Raw genomic sequence first — 15,091 nt, forward strand, 5'->3', positions numbered from 1 at the left:
ATGTGTAATTTTACTTAGCTCTATCTATTTTTCTCTGATATAATATCGTTTAAAGTCGAATGTCTTACTAATCTTTTTACCCTTTCCTTATTTGCATGACCCCCCTCGGTTTGAGTCCATTGGACTCCCTTCTATCTCTTCCCTTTGCATTCTGGATGTGTCATGGAGTCCTGAACTAAGCCATATCGAGTTGAACTCATCATTTCGAGAAATTAGAAGCTGAAACAGGTCCCGGAAAGTCTAAAAGGGGGTTGTATACAAGATATATACATCTATATACATTGATATACATGTCAAAACGCAGGAATACAGGGCTGAGGCGAAATATAGGTGTTCGGAAGCAAGAAATACATGAAAAGGGCTGATATACATGCCGATATACACTGATATACATCAGCTGTATACCAAAAAGGGGATTGAATAAATCCCCAGAAATTACAGCGAAATTAGCCCAAAAAGGAGGCCCAAATTCAATTTCTAACTTATTTAATTGTGTGATTATTTATTTGTTCTTTTTTTATTGCGACTTAATTTAATTAAATTCCCCAAAAGATAAACCATATTCTTTATGTTAGTTTTCTTTAAAAATAATTCATTTTATCAACTCTTATGCTTATTCAAACATTTTTAGTCAAAACTTTCACTTATCTTTAATTAGATTAAAATAATGTCTTGGTTTGTCCACCAAGTTGGTTCGAATTATTATTTCTAAAAAAAAAAATGATGTAAATAATTTTTAATTAATCTAGTTTTGTTAAAATCTTAATTGACCAAGTTGTTTCAATTAAGATCCAATTTTCCAAAAAATTTAAAAATTATTCTTTATTTAACTATTTTATCAAAGTTAATCGAATATCGTAAAATATTATATATTTTTATGTTGAATCATTTTTTTTTTAAGATATGTTCTTTGAGGGTCTTCTTCATTTAAATCACTTTTTTTTTTTTTCTCATTTCAATTGTTCTAAGTTAAAGTTTTTTTTTTTTTTTTTCTAATAAACTTTAAAAAATGTTAGCCAAACCCTTTTTTTAAATTTAATTAATAAATATATATATACTTACTTAAGTCATTTTCTCAAAAAAAAAGAAGAAAAGGGGTTAATCAATTAATAAGAAATGGTTTTCATGTTTTAATTTATCAAATTGGTTTAAAAATGAATAAAATAAATTCTAATTAATTTTGTTTTTATTCTAATCACTTGTATTTCAAGTCAATTGTTCCATTTTGAATCCTTTTCTCTAAAAAAAAGTCAAAATAAAATGCGTCATTTATTTAATTATTTTCTTAATCAAATATGTTATAAGTTATTATTATTATTATTTTTTATGTTAAATTATTCTATTTTTTCTAAAAAATAGTCAAATATATTTTAGTCAAGTCGCAGGTCAACCGCATGTTAGCGGGCACTTCGAATGCTTAAACCCTTGACGAAGTGTAAATTGAACCCCGAACCCTCTTCGGTATTTTCAAATGATTTTTTCTGTTTAAATCTTTGAAAATTATAAGTTTTCTTGATTTCTTTAAAAAATTAAGTGGCGACTCTTTCTAAGTATTTCTCAAATTGTTTTATACTTAGAACATTTCAAAAAGTGATTTTTCTAAAGGTTAGGAAAATTACGGCACAACATCCGTCTTCCTCATTAATAAGAACATTGAGGATAGCAGTGTCCTATGCAGAGAAAGATCAACTCTTTGTTGGCTTTCAAGAGGTCTTTCAAAGACTACTTGATGAAATTCTCAAAAAGGAGTCTCGTCGAAATGTCCTTTCAATTTATGGTATGGGTGGGCTGGGAAAGACCACTCTCGTAAGAAACCTATATAACTCCCCAAGTCTACTAGCTATCTTTCAAACTCGTGCTTGGATATGCGTCTCTCAACAGTATAGTACCCCAGATCTCTTTTGGAGCATCATAAAATCTATCCAAGGTTGCAGTGAAGAACTGCTCAAATTGCTGAAGGAGATGTCAGAGAGAGATCTAGAAACTCACCTCCGTGATCTATTGAAAGAGCGCAAATACCTTGTGGTGGTTGATGATCTATGGCATCGAGAAGCTTGGGAGAGCCTGAAAAGAGCCTTACCAGATAACAACAATGGAAGTAGAGTTATCCTTACAACACGAAAAGAGGATGTGGCTGAAAGAGTCGATGACAAAGGTTTCTCCCATAAACTTCGTTTTCTAAATAAAGAAGAAAGTTGGGACCTTTTATGCAAGAAACTATGTCCAGAGAATAAGATGGGTGGTATTGACTTGTTCTCTCCTTTAATGAAAAAGCTAGCTGAGGAAATGGTGGACAAGTGCAAAGGCTTACCACTTGCAATTGTGGTACTAGGTGGGCTACTTTCCCACAAAAGAGGGGTGGACCAATGGCAAAAGGTGAAGACACACCTTTGGCAGCATATGAAGAATGACTCTGTTGAGATCACTCACATCCTATCACTGAGCTACAATGATTTGTCATTTGAGCTCAAGCAATGTTTTCTGTACTTTGGCATTTTCCGAGAAGATGAAATGATTGATACTGAAAAGTTGATGCATTTATGGCTGGCAGAGGGTTTCATGCCAAGAATGAGAGAAGTACACATGGAGGATATTGCTGAAAACTTCCTTCATGAGCTGATAAGTCGAAGCTTGATTCAAGTGGCCGACACATTCTTCGATAAAATTCTTACATGTAGGATGCATGACCTACTTCGGGATCTTGCTGTACAAAAGGCCATGGAGGTTCACTTGTATGACATTTATGATCCAAGAGTAAATTCGGTCACTCCATTTCGACACCGACATGCTATTCACACGCAAACTCAAAGGTATCTGTCACTTGATGTTTCTAAATTGAAGGTGAGGTCAATATTGTTCTTTGATAACGAGTTTAAGAACTTTGACTATAGTAAGAAGTTCATGACGTTCTGTATGTCATTCCCCCATCTATATGTGCTAGACTTGGAGAATATCCTTTTTGATGGGAATGAACTACCTGATGCTATAGGCAATTTGGTACACCTCAAGTTCTTAGGCTTGTCTAATACCAATCTTTTCGAACTCCCACCTTCTATTGGCAAACTAAAAAGCTTACAAACGCTGGAAGCATTGATATTTGACAATTGTTCTTGCAAACTACCTCCTCAGGTAGCCCAGCTCACAAATTTGAGACATTTAGTTTCTCGATATGAGGTTCCTTTGCAAGTTGACAGGCTGACAAATTTACGAACTCTTAAGTACATTTGTTGCGATCAATGGAAAGATACTGATGCTTCTGGTTTAGTCAACCTTCAAGAATTGGGCATGGAAAAGATTAGGAAATCTTACTCCCTAAAATCCATTGGCAGTCTGAAAAGCCTCACCACCTTGTTTCTAGTTTGCCGATATGGTGAAACTTTTCCTCCCCTTGAACCTCTTTCTTCTTGTGAAAACCTTCACAGATTGTGGTTATCAGGTGGAATAGAAGAACTAGCAGATTTAAACAAGCTTCCAACATCCGTCACTGTGTTAGTCCTAGAGTGTGCACGACTCAAGGAAGATCCAATGCCAATTCTGGGGAAGCTTCCAAACTTAAAGCATCTCGAGTTATCATGGGCATACAAGGGAAAGCAAATTACTTGCAAGGGAAACAGTTTTGGTCAACTGGAGACCCTTACACTAGGTAATCTTGAAAAACTAGAAAGCTGGCATCTTGACACAACTGCTTTGAGTGTGATTAAGAGTTTGAGTATATTTGGGTGTCTGAAGCTGAAGAAAATTCCAGAGAACATATTGCGGTGATTGATAGTAATCAAAGCCAAAGGGAGTACTATGATCGGTTCCCAAATTAACTAGCTAGGAACTTTCTGCATGCCTGAAGCTTTGAGGTTAGTAAATTCTATCCTTATTTTACATTTGTTCTTTATTTTTCTTTTATTGTATCCAATGTTTATTATTAACTTACTTAATGCTTCGTCTGTCCTAAATTGGTACTCCATATGTTTCAATTTGTTTGTCTTTGTTTGACATGGCACGGAGTCTAAGAAGAAAATAAAGAAGATTTTTGAATCCTGTGGTCTTAAACTAAAGATATGTATAATGTATCAAAATGCTTTTAAGTGTTGTGATCTTAAACATGCCATGTGACATGTCGAAATTAAAAGAGTTGCCAAATAGGAAAGCGGCATACTTTTGACACATAATTTCATCCTGTGATTATTTAATTGTGCAAGTCAACGGGTTCAATTTTTAGAGCGAAACTAAATCAAATATAGAAATTGTAGTTTATACTTACGAATTGTATAAAAGGCGACGGTGTTTGATTCTGGAAGACGTGAAAATATATTGGATAGAGACGATAATATCATGTTAGGAACAGACAGAGATATCAAATGTGATCTTACATAGGTCGAAGTATGTTATCTTTTGTATAGGAGCTATGACTTTAAGATATATGTTTTAGAGAAGACTTTGAATTTGAGTTTTACTGTGAGTAAAATTTTTGCTGAATATAAATACTCCACAATTTCCAAATTGTTCTTGTGTCACATTTATAGATTTGGTTAGTGTCATAGTTAGAGATTTTATTTAGTCAATTAATTCGTTCCTCTTACTCACTTCTGTGCAGGTATAAGAGATAAGTTCGAGCTGAAGAGTTGATTAGTATACAGTTTTAGTTTGAGATATAGTTTATTTGAGCCCAACAATTAGTGTCTCTTATCTGCCTCTCTTTTTGTATCCCTGCTTTCCAAGAGACACTTTCCGTTACTTACTTCATTGTACGTTCGTGTTCCCGTTATATAATCGTGCCAATTGGATCAAATGTTATGCATTTATTTTTTAAAATTTAATTTAATTATGGATTTGGTTAATGGGAGATATCAGTTTTGAGTATTGCTCAGTTGGTTCGATAAATGGAGTCATCCCACTATATGTCGGTCATCGCCCCCTTATTGGATCGTGACACCAAGTTTTTAATTGTCTTTTAATCTAATCCATATTAACTGTCCTAATACTTATGTTATAACCAAATACTGATTTAAAATTTACCTTAAATGATTCAAAGTTGGTTATTGTTTGTGACCTTAGTGAAGCGAAATCCATGTATTAGATATGGTTGTCATCTAACAGACAAGTTAAGTTCCTGTTACCTTCATGTATCTGAGGTTTGGATATGTGTCCTTTCTATAACTATACATTTTCTAGAATTGGTGCGTACTGCTTAGTGCACAAGTTCTTCATGATCAAATGTTGCTGAATGGTAGCCCATGGAGTAAGGTTTCAATTACTTGATAAACATAGTTTTGTCATTCAAAAGATCCAGGATATATAGACAGTAACATTTGAGTGTGGTGTTCTGTTTTTAAATTATGTACAGAGGATTAAGAAAAGAAAGTCATACTGATGAATTGCTTTCTCATATATCTCGTTGAGAATGCCATTTTCATATCATCTCTCTTTGTTGATATCAGTTATGGATGGATCATTACCAATTAGATATCTACCAACATAAATCAAATTAAAGAGGACCATATGCGACTCATCTCTATAGCAATTATATGGTTTTATGCAGCAATCTTGACACTGGAGTGATGATGCATACAGGAATACAAATTATTCAGATTGTCGCACTGATAGCTCTGGACTCATTGCTGGATATCCTTGGTGAGTGTTCTCTTAATCTCCAAGATTTCCTTTTCAATTACATGTATGATGAGTCCTTCCACAATTTTCATGACAAAAGAAAATAGAAATACTTTCCAAAATACGGTACGTAGAATGAAATTATAAGTGATTCAATTGACCAAGACATGTTTCTTACTTATTTTCACATCACTGGTCAGATGATGTAAAGAGTATTGTCTTTCAAATTTTCATCAAGCTTTTTCCAACTTCCTGATTCTGCCAGCAAACAAAAAGATCTTTCACATTCTTTGGCTTCACCAATTGCACATCATACATGTTAAGAAAGAGATCCCATAGTTGCTTTGTATAATTACATGCAGAAATAAGTTATGTGCAAATTCCTGAGAGTTTTCACGTAACAAGCATCTACTGCACTGTGAGAAATATATGAGAAGAATATTATTGAATTGTTGTGTTATGTCTACATTATTACATTGAGACCCTATTTATAGACCCTAGAATACAATCCTTTACCAAGTAGGATACTATTTAGTATTCCTATTTCTATTTCTATTCCTATTCCTATTCTAATAGGATTGTATAAACCTATTCCTATTCATATAGGATTATATAAACCTATTCCTATTCTAATAAGATTGTATAAACCTATTCATATTCTAACACACAAAGAAATTCTATGTTAAACATGCATTCCTAGCTGAAAGCTACGCTGCTTGGACTCTTCAAGAATGTCAACGGGTGTGTGTGGGATTCTCCAAAGGTAGAACTTGTCCTTATACAACTTTTCTATGAACAGGGGATTTTCAATGAATTTTGAATTTTGTTTTGTTGTTATGTTGGGATGTTTAACGTGTAGGCAGCAATAATGCAAAGTGTAAGATAAAATTGATCATCTTTATTGGCATATTGTGGCCAGCTCCTTGTTTTCTTTCCATGTTTTAAATCACCCACTTTGCCTTTTTCTACTTGGCTTTAATTAATAATGATTGGTTATGGACATAAACTAATTAACCTTCCATTATAATATCCCATAGTTGTCTCTTAAGCAATGCAAAATGCATAGGATCCTCAGAGGATCTTTCTAAAGTTGCCGACTTTTTGTCAGTTTCAGCATTAACTAATTCAAGCAAATAGACTTAGTCTATAGATTACTTTCTACCCAACAAAGGTAGAGGTAAGGTCTATGTACATTCTACCTTCTCCTGACCCCACTTGTGGGATTACACTGGGTATGTTGTTGTTGTTGTTGACTTAGTGTATAGATTCTTACGCGCCAAGAATGATTAAGAAGAGAACAACTTGGGAGGTGATAGCCCTGACTTTCATAGCCAGCTGGAATTTTCTGACTCTTCTTCAAGGTTTAATTTTATATTTAAACGGTGATGTCATCGAGCAATCACTGTAGTGCAAGAAACACTTCTATAATACTGGTATTTGGGTATCATTACGGATTGTGTAATCATATTGTCAAGTAACATAATAGTTTTATCCTTGTTATAGTGGAAAGTTCTCCTCGAGATCATCAAGATGGTCGATGCAGTTCTGTCCTATGCAGTTAAAAAACTGGGGGATTTCCTCATAGAAGAAGTTTCCTTGCACCGAAGTCTGAGAAAGAACGGGCTTTGGCTGAGAAATGAACTGTCTTTCATGCAAGCTTTCCTCAAAGATGCCGAAACAAAGCAAGCAGAAGACCACCTTGGTGCAGCAATGGGTATTTGAAATCACTTCTGTTGCCAATGAAGCTGTTGCCGTCTTAGAAGCATACAGTTTGGATGTGGCAAAAGATGGTGATCATGCGGCTGGATTCGTTGATCGTCTTAAGGCTTGTGCTTGCAGAAGGAGGCCAAATTTCACAACATTGGGAAGGACATCCAGTCCCTCAAGGAAAGAGTCATGGATATCTCTCGAAAACGAGATACCTATTGTATTACTCACATCAATAATAATGCTGGAGAAGGGCCAAGTAATAGGCCAACGATCAGTCTTCCACGTTAATAAGAACATTGAGGAGAGCAGTATCCTATGCAGATGAAGATCAACTCTTTGTTGGATTTCAAGAGGTCTTTCAAAGACTACTTGATGAACTTCTCAAAGAGGAGTCTCGCCGAAATGTCCTTTCAATTTATGGTATGGGTGGGTTGAGCAAGACCACTCTTGCAAGAAACCTATATAACTCACCCAGTCTAATCACTACCTTTCACACTCGTGCTTGGATATGTGTCTCTCAACAGTATAGTACTCCAGATCTCCTTCGGAGTATCATAAAATCTATCAAAGGTCACAGTGAAGAAATGCTCAAATTGCTTAAGGAGATGACGGAGAGATATCTAGAAACTCACCTCCGTAATCTATTGAAAGAGCGAAAATACCTTGTGGTTGCTGATGATGTATGTCATCGAGAAGCTTGGGAGTGCCTGAAAAGAGCCTTACCAGATAACAACAATGGCAGTAGAGTTATCCTTACAACACGAAAGGAGGACGTGGCTGAAAGAGTTGATGACAGAGGTTTCTCCCATAAACTTCGTTTTCTAAATAATGAAGAAAGTTGGGACCTTTTATGCAAGAAACTACAGCCAGAGAATAAGATGGTTGGTGCTGACTTGTTCTCCCCATCAATGGAAAGACTAGCTATCGAAATGGTGGACAAGTGCAGAGGATTACCACTTGCCATTGTGGTACTAGGTGGGCTACTTTCCTACAGAAAGGAGGTGGACGAATGGCAAAAGGTGAAGACACACCTTTGGCAGCATATGAAGAATGACTCTGTTGAGATCTCTCACATCCTATCATTGAGCTACAATGATTTGTCATTTGAGCTCAAGCAATGCTTTCTATACATTGGCATTTTCCAAGAAGATGATGTGATCGACGCTGAAAAGTTGATGCACCTGTGGCTGGCGGAAGGATTCATACCAAGAATTAGAGAACATATGGAGGATATTGCTGAAAACTTTCTACATGAGCTAGTAAGTCGAAGCTTGATTCAAGTGTTGGAGACGATCTTTGATAAAAAATTTAAATGTAGGATACACGACCTACTTCGGGATCTTGTCGTACAAAAGGCCGCAGAGGTTCACTTGTATGACATTTATGATCCAAGAGTAAATTCGATCACTCCATTTCGTCACCGACATGCTATTCATGTGCAAACTGAAAGGTATCTTTCACTTGATCTTTCTAAATTGAAGGTAAGATCAATATTGTTCTTTGATAAGGAATTTAAGGTCTTGGATCACAGTAAAATGTCCATGATAAGCGGTACAACGTTCCCACATCTATATGTGCTGGACTTGGAGAACATCTGTTTTAGTGGAGGTGATCTACCTGATGCTATAGGCAATATGGTACACCTCAAGTTCTTGGGCTTGTGTAATACCAATCTATTCAAACTCCCACCTTCCGTTGGCAAACTAAAATGCCTGCAAACACTGGAAGCATTGATATCAGACAATTGCTCATGCGAACTACCTCCTCAGGTAGCCCAGCTCACAAATTTGAGACATTTAGTTGCTCGATATGAGGTTCCCGTGCAAGTTAACAGGCTGACAAATCTACGAACTCTGAAATTTATTCGTTGTGATCAGTGGAAACATACTGATGCTTCTGCTTTAGTCAACCTTCAAGAATTTGGCATGGAAAAAATTAAGAAATCTTACTCCCTAAAATCCATTGGTAGCCTGAAAAGCCTCACCACCTTGTTTCTAATTTGCAGTTATGGTGGAACTTTTCCTCCCCTTGAACCTCTTTCTTCTTGTGAAAACCTTCACAGATTGTGGTTATCAGGGGGAATAGAAGAACTAGCGAATTTAAACGATCTGCCAAAATTCATCACTGTGTTAGTCCCACAGTCTACACACTCTACAGGACTCGAGGAAGATCCAATGCCAATTCTGGGGAAGTTTCCAAACTTAAAGCATCTTGAGTTATCACGTGCTTACAAGGGAAACAGTTTTGGTCAGCTGGAGACCCTTAGACTTGGTAGTCTTGAAAATCTAGAAAGCTGGCATCTTCACACAATTGCTATGAGTGTGCTTAAAAGTCTGAGTATATTTGGGTGTCCGGAGCTGAAGAAAATTCCAGAAAGAATGGAGCATATTGCAGTGCTTGATGGTAATCAATGCCAAAGGGAGTACTATCATCGGTTTCCAATGAACTAGTTAGGAACTTGATGCATGTTTTGAACCTTTTGAGGTGAGTAATTTCCATACTTATTTTACATTTGTTCATTATTTTTCTTTTATTTTATCCAATGTTTATTATTAACTTACTTGATGCTTCTTCTGTCCTAAATTGGTACCAATTAATATTATGCTTGTTCAATTGTGCAAGTCAACTGGTTCAGTTTTCAGATCCAATCTGAGTCATATATCTCTTAAAATCAAATTTTAGAAATTGTAATATTAATTATGAAATATATAGAAGACAATAATGTCTGATTCTGGATTACGTGAAAAATGTACTGGACAAAGATGACAATATATCATGTTAGGAGCAGACAATAAATTTAGCTATGATTTTTCTTGATGGGAGATATAAATTTTTGAGTATTGTTCAGCTGGTTCTATTGCTGGAGTAAGCCCACTATATGTCAGTCTCCGACCCCTAATTGGATCGTGATACCAAGTTGTAATTTTCTTCTAATCTAATCCATATTGACTATCCTAATTCTTAAAATATAACCGAATACTAAGTTAAAATTTACCTTAAATGATTCAAAGTTTGTTTTTATTCATGACCTTAGTGAAGCTGTATAGTGGTATTAGGTTTTGTTGTCCTCTCACAAGCAAGTAAATTTCTTGCTTAATGTATTGGAGGTTCTGATATGTATCCATCTATATCTATACATTTTCTAAAAATAGTTGGCTATTCGCAGTCTTCATATCTAATGTTGCTAAAAAGTAGGCAGCAAGATATAAGCTCTTGATTGTTTTTCGTACTCTTGCCTTTCATTTTCATAGTGAAATCCGTTAGTTGTGTAGTTAACTGGTGTATTTCTTGCATCAGCAAGATATGGAAGCGGTAGCGGTGCACCAGTGACACCTTCTTTCATTAGACAGGGTGTTGGCAAATATCTGCTGCTTTTGTGTTTTTCTTCTCCATCTTAGGTAAGCTAGTACTAATGTATTGATTCATGGACACGAATCTATTAGTATATGGAAAAAAGGACTGACCAACTGTATTTCTACCAAAATTATATTCTATTTCTCTGTATGCTAGCTAATGCTAATGTATTGATTTAATTCGTAACATGCTTTATTGTTAGCCAGGAAAATTTGGAGCAATCTTTGCTTCAATACCTGCATCAATCATGGCTGCAATATACTGCATCTTTTTTTTTTAGAACAAACTTCATATTGGAGTCGGTCCTCTTCATACACATTCAAATGGGTAATCTCAACATTTCATCCACTAAACTCTGTTATTTTTAGAATTTTCCTTACAAAATAAACTCGCACTAATGTTGTTCTTTTTGAACTGCAGTTCAATGACAGAATGTCTGTCATCTTCATGTCACACGCCACGATAGCTGCTGCAGTTGCTGTATTTTTGGATAGGACTCTTCCATTTAATAACGATGAAGCTCGTAAAGACAGTGGCTTGCATTGGTGGGACAAGTTTGTGGTATATACTAAAGATGTTAGAAGTGATGAGTTTTATAAATTACCATGCCAACTTATTAGTCAAAAAGAAATGCCATCACTGTTTTGTAAGGGTGTTCTTTCCTTCATAATATGCTTTCTGTCTTGTAAAATATGCTCACTCGAATTCATCTTTGTTTTACTCTTTTATTTGTTTAGAATACCATATGTCACTCTGTTGACGTGCCAGAAATGTTGCTACTATGAATGTCAGGCGTATCGGCAATGGATCCTCAAATATCCATGTCAAAGCTGATTTATTGTATTACAACAAAAAATGTCTTATGCAAAAAGGCGAAACGAAGTCAAAATCATCCTATTTGAGCTACTTGGCTAGAGAAAGAGGACAAAATAGTTTCATTATGAATAGTTCGCAAAATTGATAGGTATAATAAATAAATGTCCTTTAATTTGACTTTAACTAAGAGTGTTGACAAATAAATAATTAAATTTGTATAGAGTTGAACAAATAGACGCACACATGTACTACGTGGCAGAATCGTGGACACGAGTAGCCATGTCATATGTCTAATTATTTAATTTTATACAAATTTAAGTGTTTACTTGTGCACATTTAGAGTTAAAGGGCATAAATATAAGTTAAAAGATTTATATTTTTCTATCAAGAAATGCAACAGTAACTTGGCTAATGACTTGTCATTTGTCAAAGTATTTTTATGCCAAAAATAGACAGAGATAAAAATTAAAAATCGAATAACTCTATTTTGTCTGTACAAAAATCACAGTATTCTATTCTTACTTCTATCATTTTTTCCTCGAATCAATGAAAACGATTTTGATTGATGAAATGTTGTTTAGGTTTTAATTACTTTTGGGTTGTGGGAGTCAAAAATGTTCATTGCGATTTGAACTCTATGCCTCACACAAGATCAGCTCTTCAATAATGGTGGAGTCTTTAAAAAGGTGGGTCTTCCTAATTTTTAAAATATTTCAAATAATAGAATTTGACCCAAATACTAGTAGTTTTTTCTATTATTTGGGAATTTGGATGATTTGCTAAAAATATTTGCCAAATGATATTTGCCAACTTTTTTTCTTAATATTTTTGGGAATATCTATGGCCAAACGGGTATAGACTAGTTGGAATATTAGAAATTGTCTTTATACAACTTTTGTATGAACATGGTATGGGATACCAATAATTCAAAGGGTAAGGTAAGATGGATTGTCATATAGTGGTCAGCTCCTTGTTTTCCTTCCATGTTTTAGGTCACCAATTAGCCTTTTTCTGCTTGGCATAATATGATTGGTTATGGACATAAACTAATTGAATTTCCATTATAATGTGATGTCCCATAGTTTGAACTTTGTGAAAGCAACACGAAATTCAAAGGAACTCTTCAGAAGATTTTTCTATAACTGCTGACTTTTTTTTTTTTTTCATTTTCTAACACTATTTAATGCAAGCAAAATACAGGACTGTGACTTGGTCTATAGTTGATAGACTTGACTTTCATAACCAGGTGGAAATGTCACGACCCGAATTAGGTCCATGACCGGCGCTAAGGGGAAAGAATCCCAAAGCAAGCCTTAACATAAATCTACAGAAAATCGAGTAGAGTTTCCTTTGTTTTTAGGCCTATCCTGAATTTTTTTCCTATCTCATAAATTCACAACACAGCCAATAGCAACTAAAAGCCACAACATAATATCCTTCAATGATCTAATTGTCACGCCATAAATTCAATTCATCTCCAAATTACAAAACAAGTTCCAACTAGTCACTTGACTACAATACGAAGGGCTAATCATGACTCAAATAAAAGGAATGACAAATGGAGCGACTCTAAGAGTTTTTAAAGAGACCAAATAACCATAGTAAATCAATAGTTCTCTTGCCACGCGAAGCAATGCGCGGCTCACCAAATGCTACCAAATCATACTTTCTAGTTAATGAAATCCTCTTCAATACCACCTGAGTTCTCTGTAAAAACAATTAGCGAGGAGTGAGACGCTAACTCAGTGAGTAATAACACTTAACCACAACCATTTTTATTGAGGGACAAGTCAGAAAACATGCTAGTATAATAATCAAATCATATAATAATGTCCTTTCGGAAACAGTAACAATATTCAATCTTATTTGCCTCATATAAGCAAAATCAATGTAAATACTTAATAGTAAACTCAGAAAAACATTTCCATATCAAATCTTATAGCTGGGAGGTTTCCAAAGATGAATCATGTAATCAGTGTGGCCTTCTCTTTAAGAAGTAACCAATAACAGTGAACTCCTCATAAAGGAGTTAAATATTCATATCAATAGATCCCTACAAGAGGGATATCAGTAACAGTATACCAGTTCTACCTTCCCACTAGCAAGGGCTTTATCAGAAATCAGTAACTACAAGGTGCACCAGGTCTAACGATCCCGCCGTTAGCTACGGGATTCATCAAGGTCTACTCCCATTTATATTTTTCTTGTAATCAGTAGAAGCATTTCAAAATCAAACAGAGCATTTAAATCTTATCAAATCATATCATTTCAAAGTTTAACAATCACTTGTCAAAATACTATTTCTCAATAAGTGTAAAACCTTTTCAATAACAGTAATCATATCTTGTAAGAATGAGATCATCTCAAATAATCTTTTCAGTATCATATCCAGTAAAAGACTTGTCCCATATGCAAGTTCAAAACAGTCGGTAACACATTTACTTTATAAATCATGTAAAAATCATGAAATTTGTGAAATACAAATTGTGGTAAGATTACTACTCACAGTACTGGTGCTGAAATACCAAGCTCGTAGCTCAAGTAATCCGTATGAATCCCTTTGGTCAATCTATAATCATATTCATATCAATTTCCAATTAGATTCTATGTTTAAGCTAATTCTATAACTATTTAAAATACCCAACCCTCGAGTTTCAGGTTTGATTCTCAATGTGTCAAAGTATCTTAATCCGTAACGATATATTCCTTCAATTTCAGCAGCAACAGGTTAAAAGCTCTAAGTATTCATATCTTGTGGTTGCTCAAACAATTTTCTTGGCTATTACTACAGTTAACAGTAACTCAAGCCCAGCATTACAATGTAATTTCAACTAATGCTACTGGGAGCATATCTGGCAGTAGGAGTAGTATAAAATATACTTCTATCTATTGGTATTCTCATGCCCAAATCCATTGATCAATCATGTATCTTGATACTCATAAAATAGATAGAAATATATATATATATATATATATATATATGCTTTATCCATCTGTACAACCCTTGCTGCCCAATTATTAGCCTTAAGTAATTAGATTTCAACACCTACTTTGAATGACCTAACTAATAATCTTGAAGAGGCTGTAGGAGAAGAAAAGCAACAATGATTTACCTCGAACCTGGAAGCGAAACTTTCGAATAAGTCTCTTTCTCCTTCTTCTCCCTCACCCTTCCGTTCTTTCTTCTCTTTCGTGGTCCTTCGCTGGAAATAGAAACGCAGCAACTAGCGTTTGTTTCTTCTTTTTTTTCTTCGCTGAAAATTGCAGTAGCTGTTGCTGCCTAGGGCTTTTAGCCCAATCTCTATCTTATTTTTCTTTTAAAAAAATAACTAATGACTTATTTGCCCTTAATTTAAATTTTAGGGTATTACAGGAAATTTCCAACTTTTCTTGAAGGTTAAAATTTGTAAGACTGTGATGACATTTGCATGTAATAATATTAAGTATAGCAGTTAATCCTAATTACAGTGAAAAACTAGCCTCAAGATCATGAGGATGGCTGATGCAGTTGTGTCCTATGCAGTTCAAAAACTGGGGGATTTCCTCATAGAGGAAGTTTCTCTGCGACAAAGTCTGAGAAAGAATGTTCTTTGGCTGAGAAATGAAC

At 34.9% G+C, this 15,091-nt stretch overlaps 1 protein-coding gene across 1 annotated transcript; it reads left to right on the plus strand.

Moving 5' to 3' along the window:
* The first annotated feature begins 1,779 nt into the window (after window positions 1–1,779).
* LOC125829933 (disease resistance protein RPP13-like) lies at window positions 1,780–15,089 on the plus strand. Its single transcript, XM_049509147.1, has 6 exons — window positions 1,780–2,332; window positions 8,290–9,717; window positions 10,612–10,667; window positions 11,089–11,229; window positions 14,276–14,376; window positions 15,008–15,089. The coding sequence occupies exons 1-6, from the start codon at window positions 1,780–1,782 to the stop codon at window positions 15,087–15,089; spliced, it is 2,361 nt and encodes a 786-aa protein (XP_049365104.1).
* The last annotated feature ends 2 nt before the right edge of the window (window positions 15,090–15,091 follow it).

Source organism: Solanum verrucosum, unplaced genomic scaffold (genome assembly GCF_900185275.1).
Source record: "Solanum verrucosum unplaced genomic scaffold, falcon-dt-bn FXZP01000282.1, whole genome shotgun sequence".
Taxonomy (NCBI): domain Eukaryota; kingdom Viridiplantae; phylum Streptophyta; class Magnoliopsida; order Solanales; family Solanaceae; genus Solanum; species Solanum verrucosum.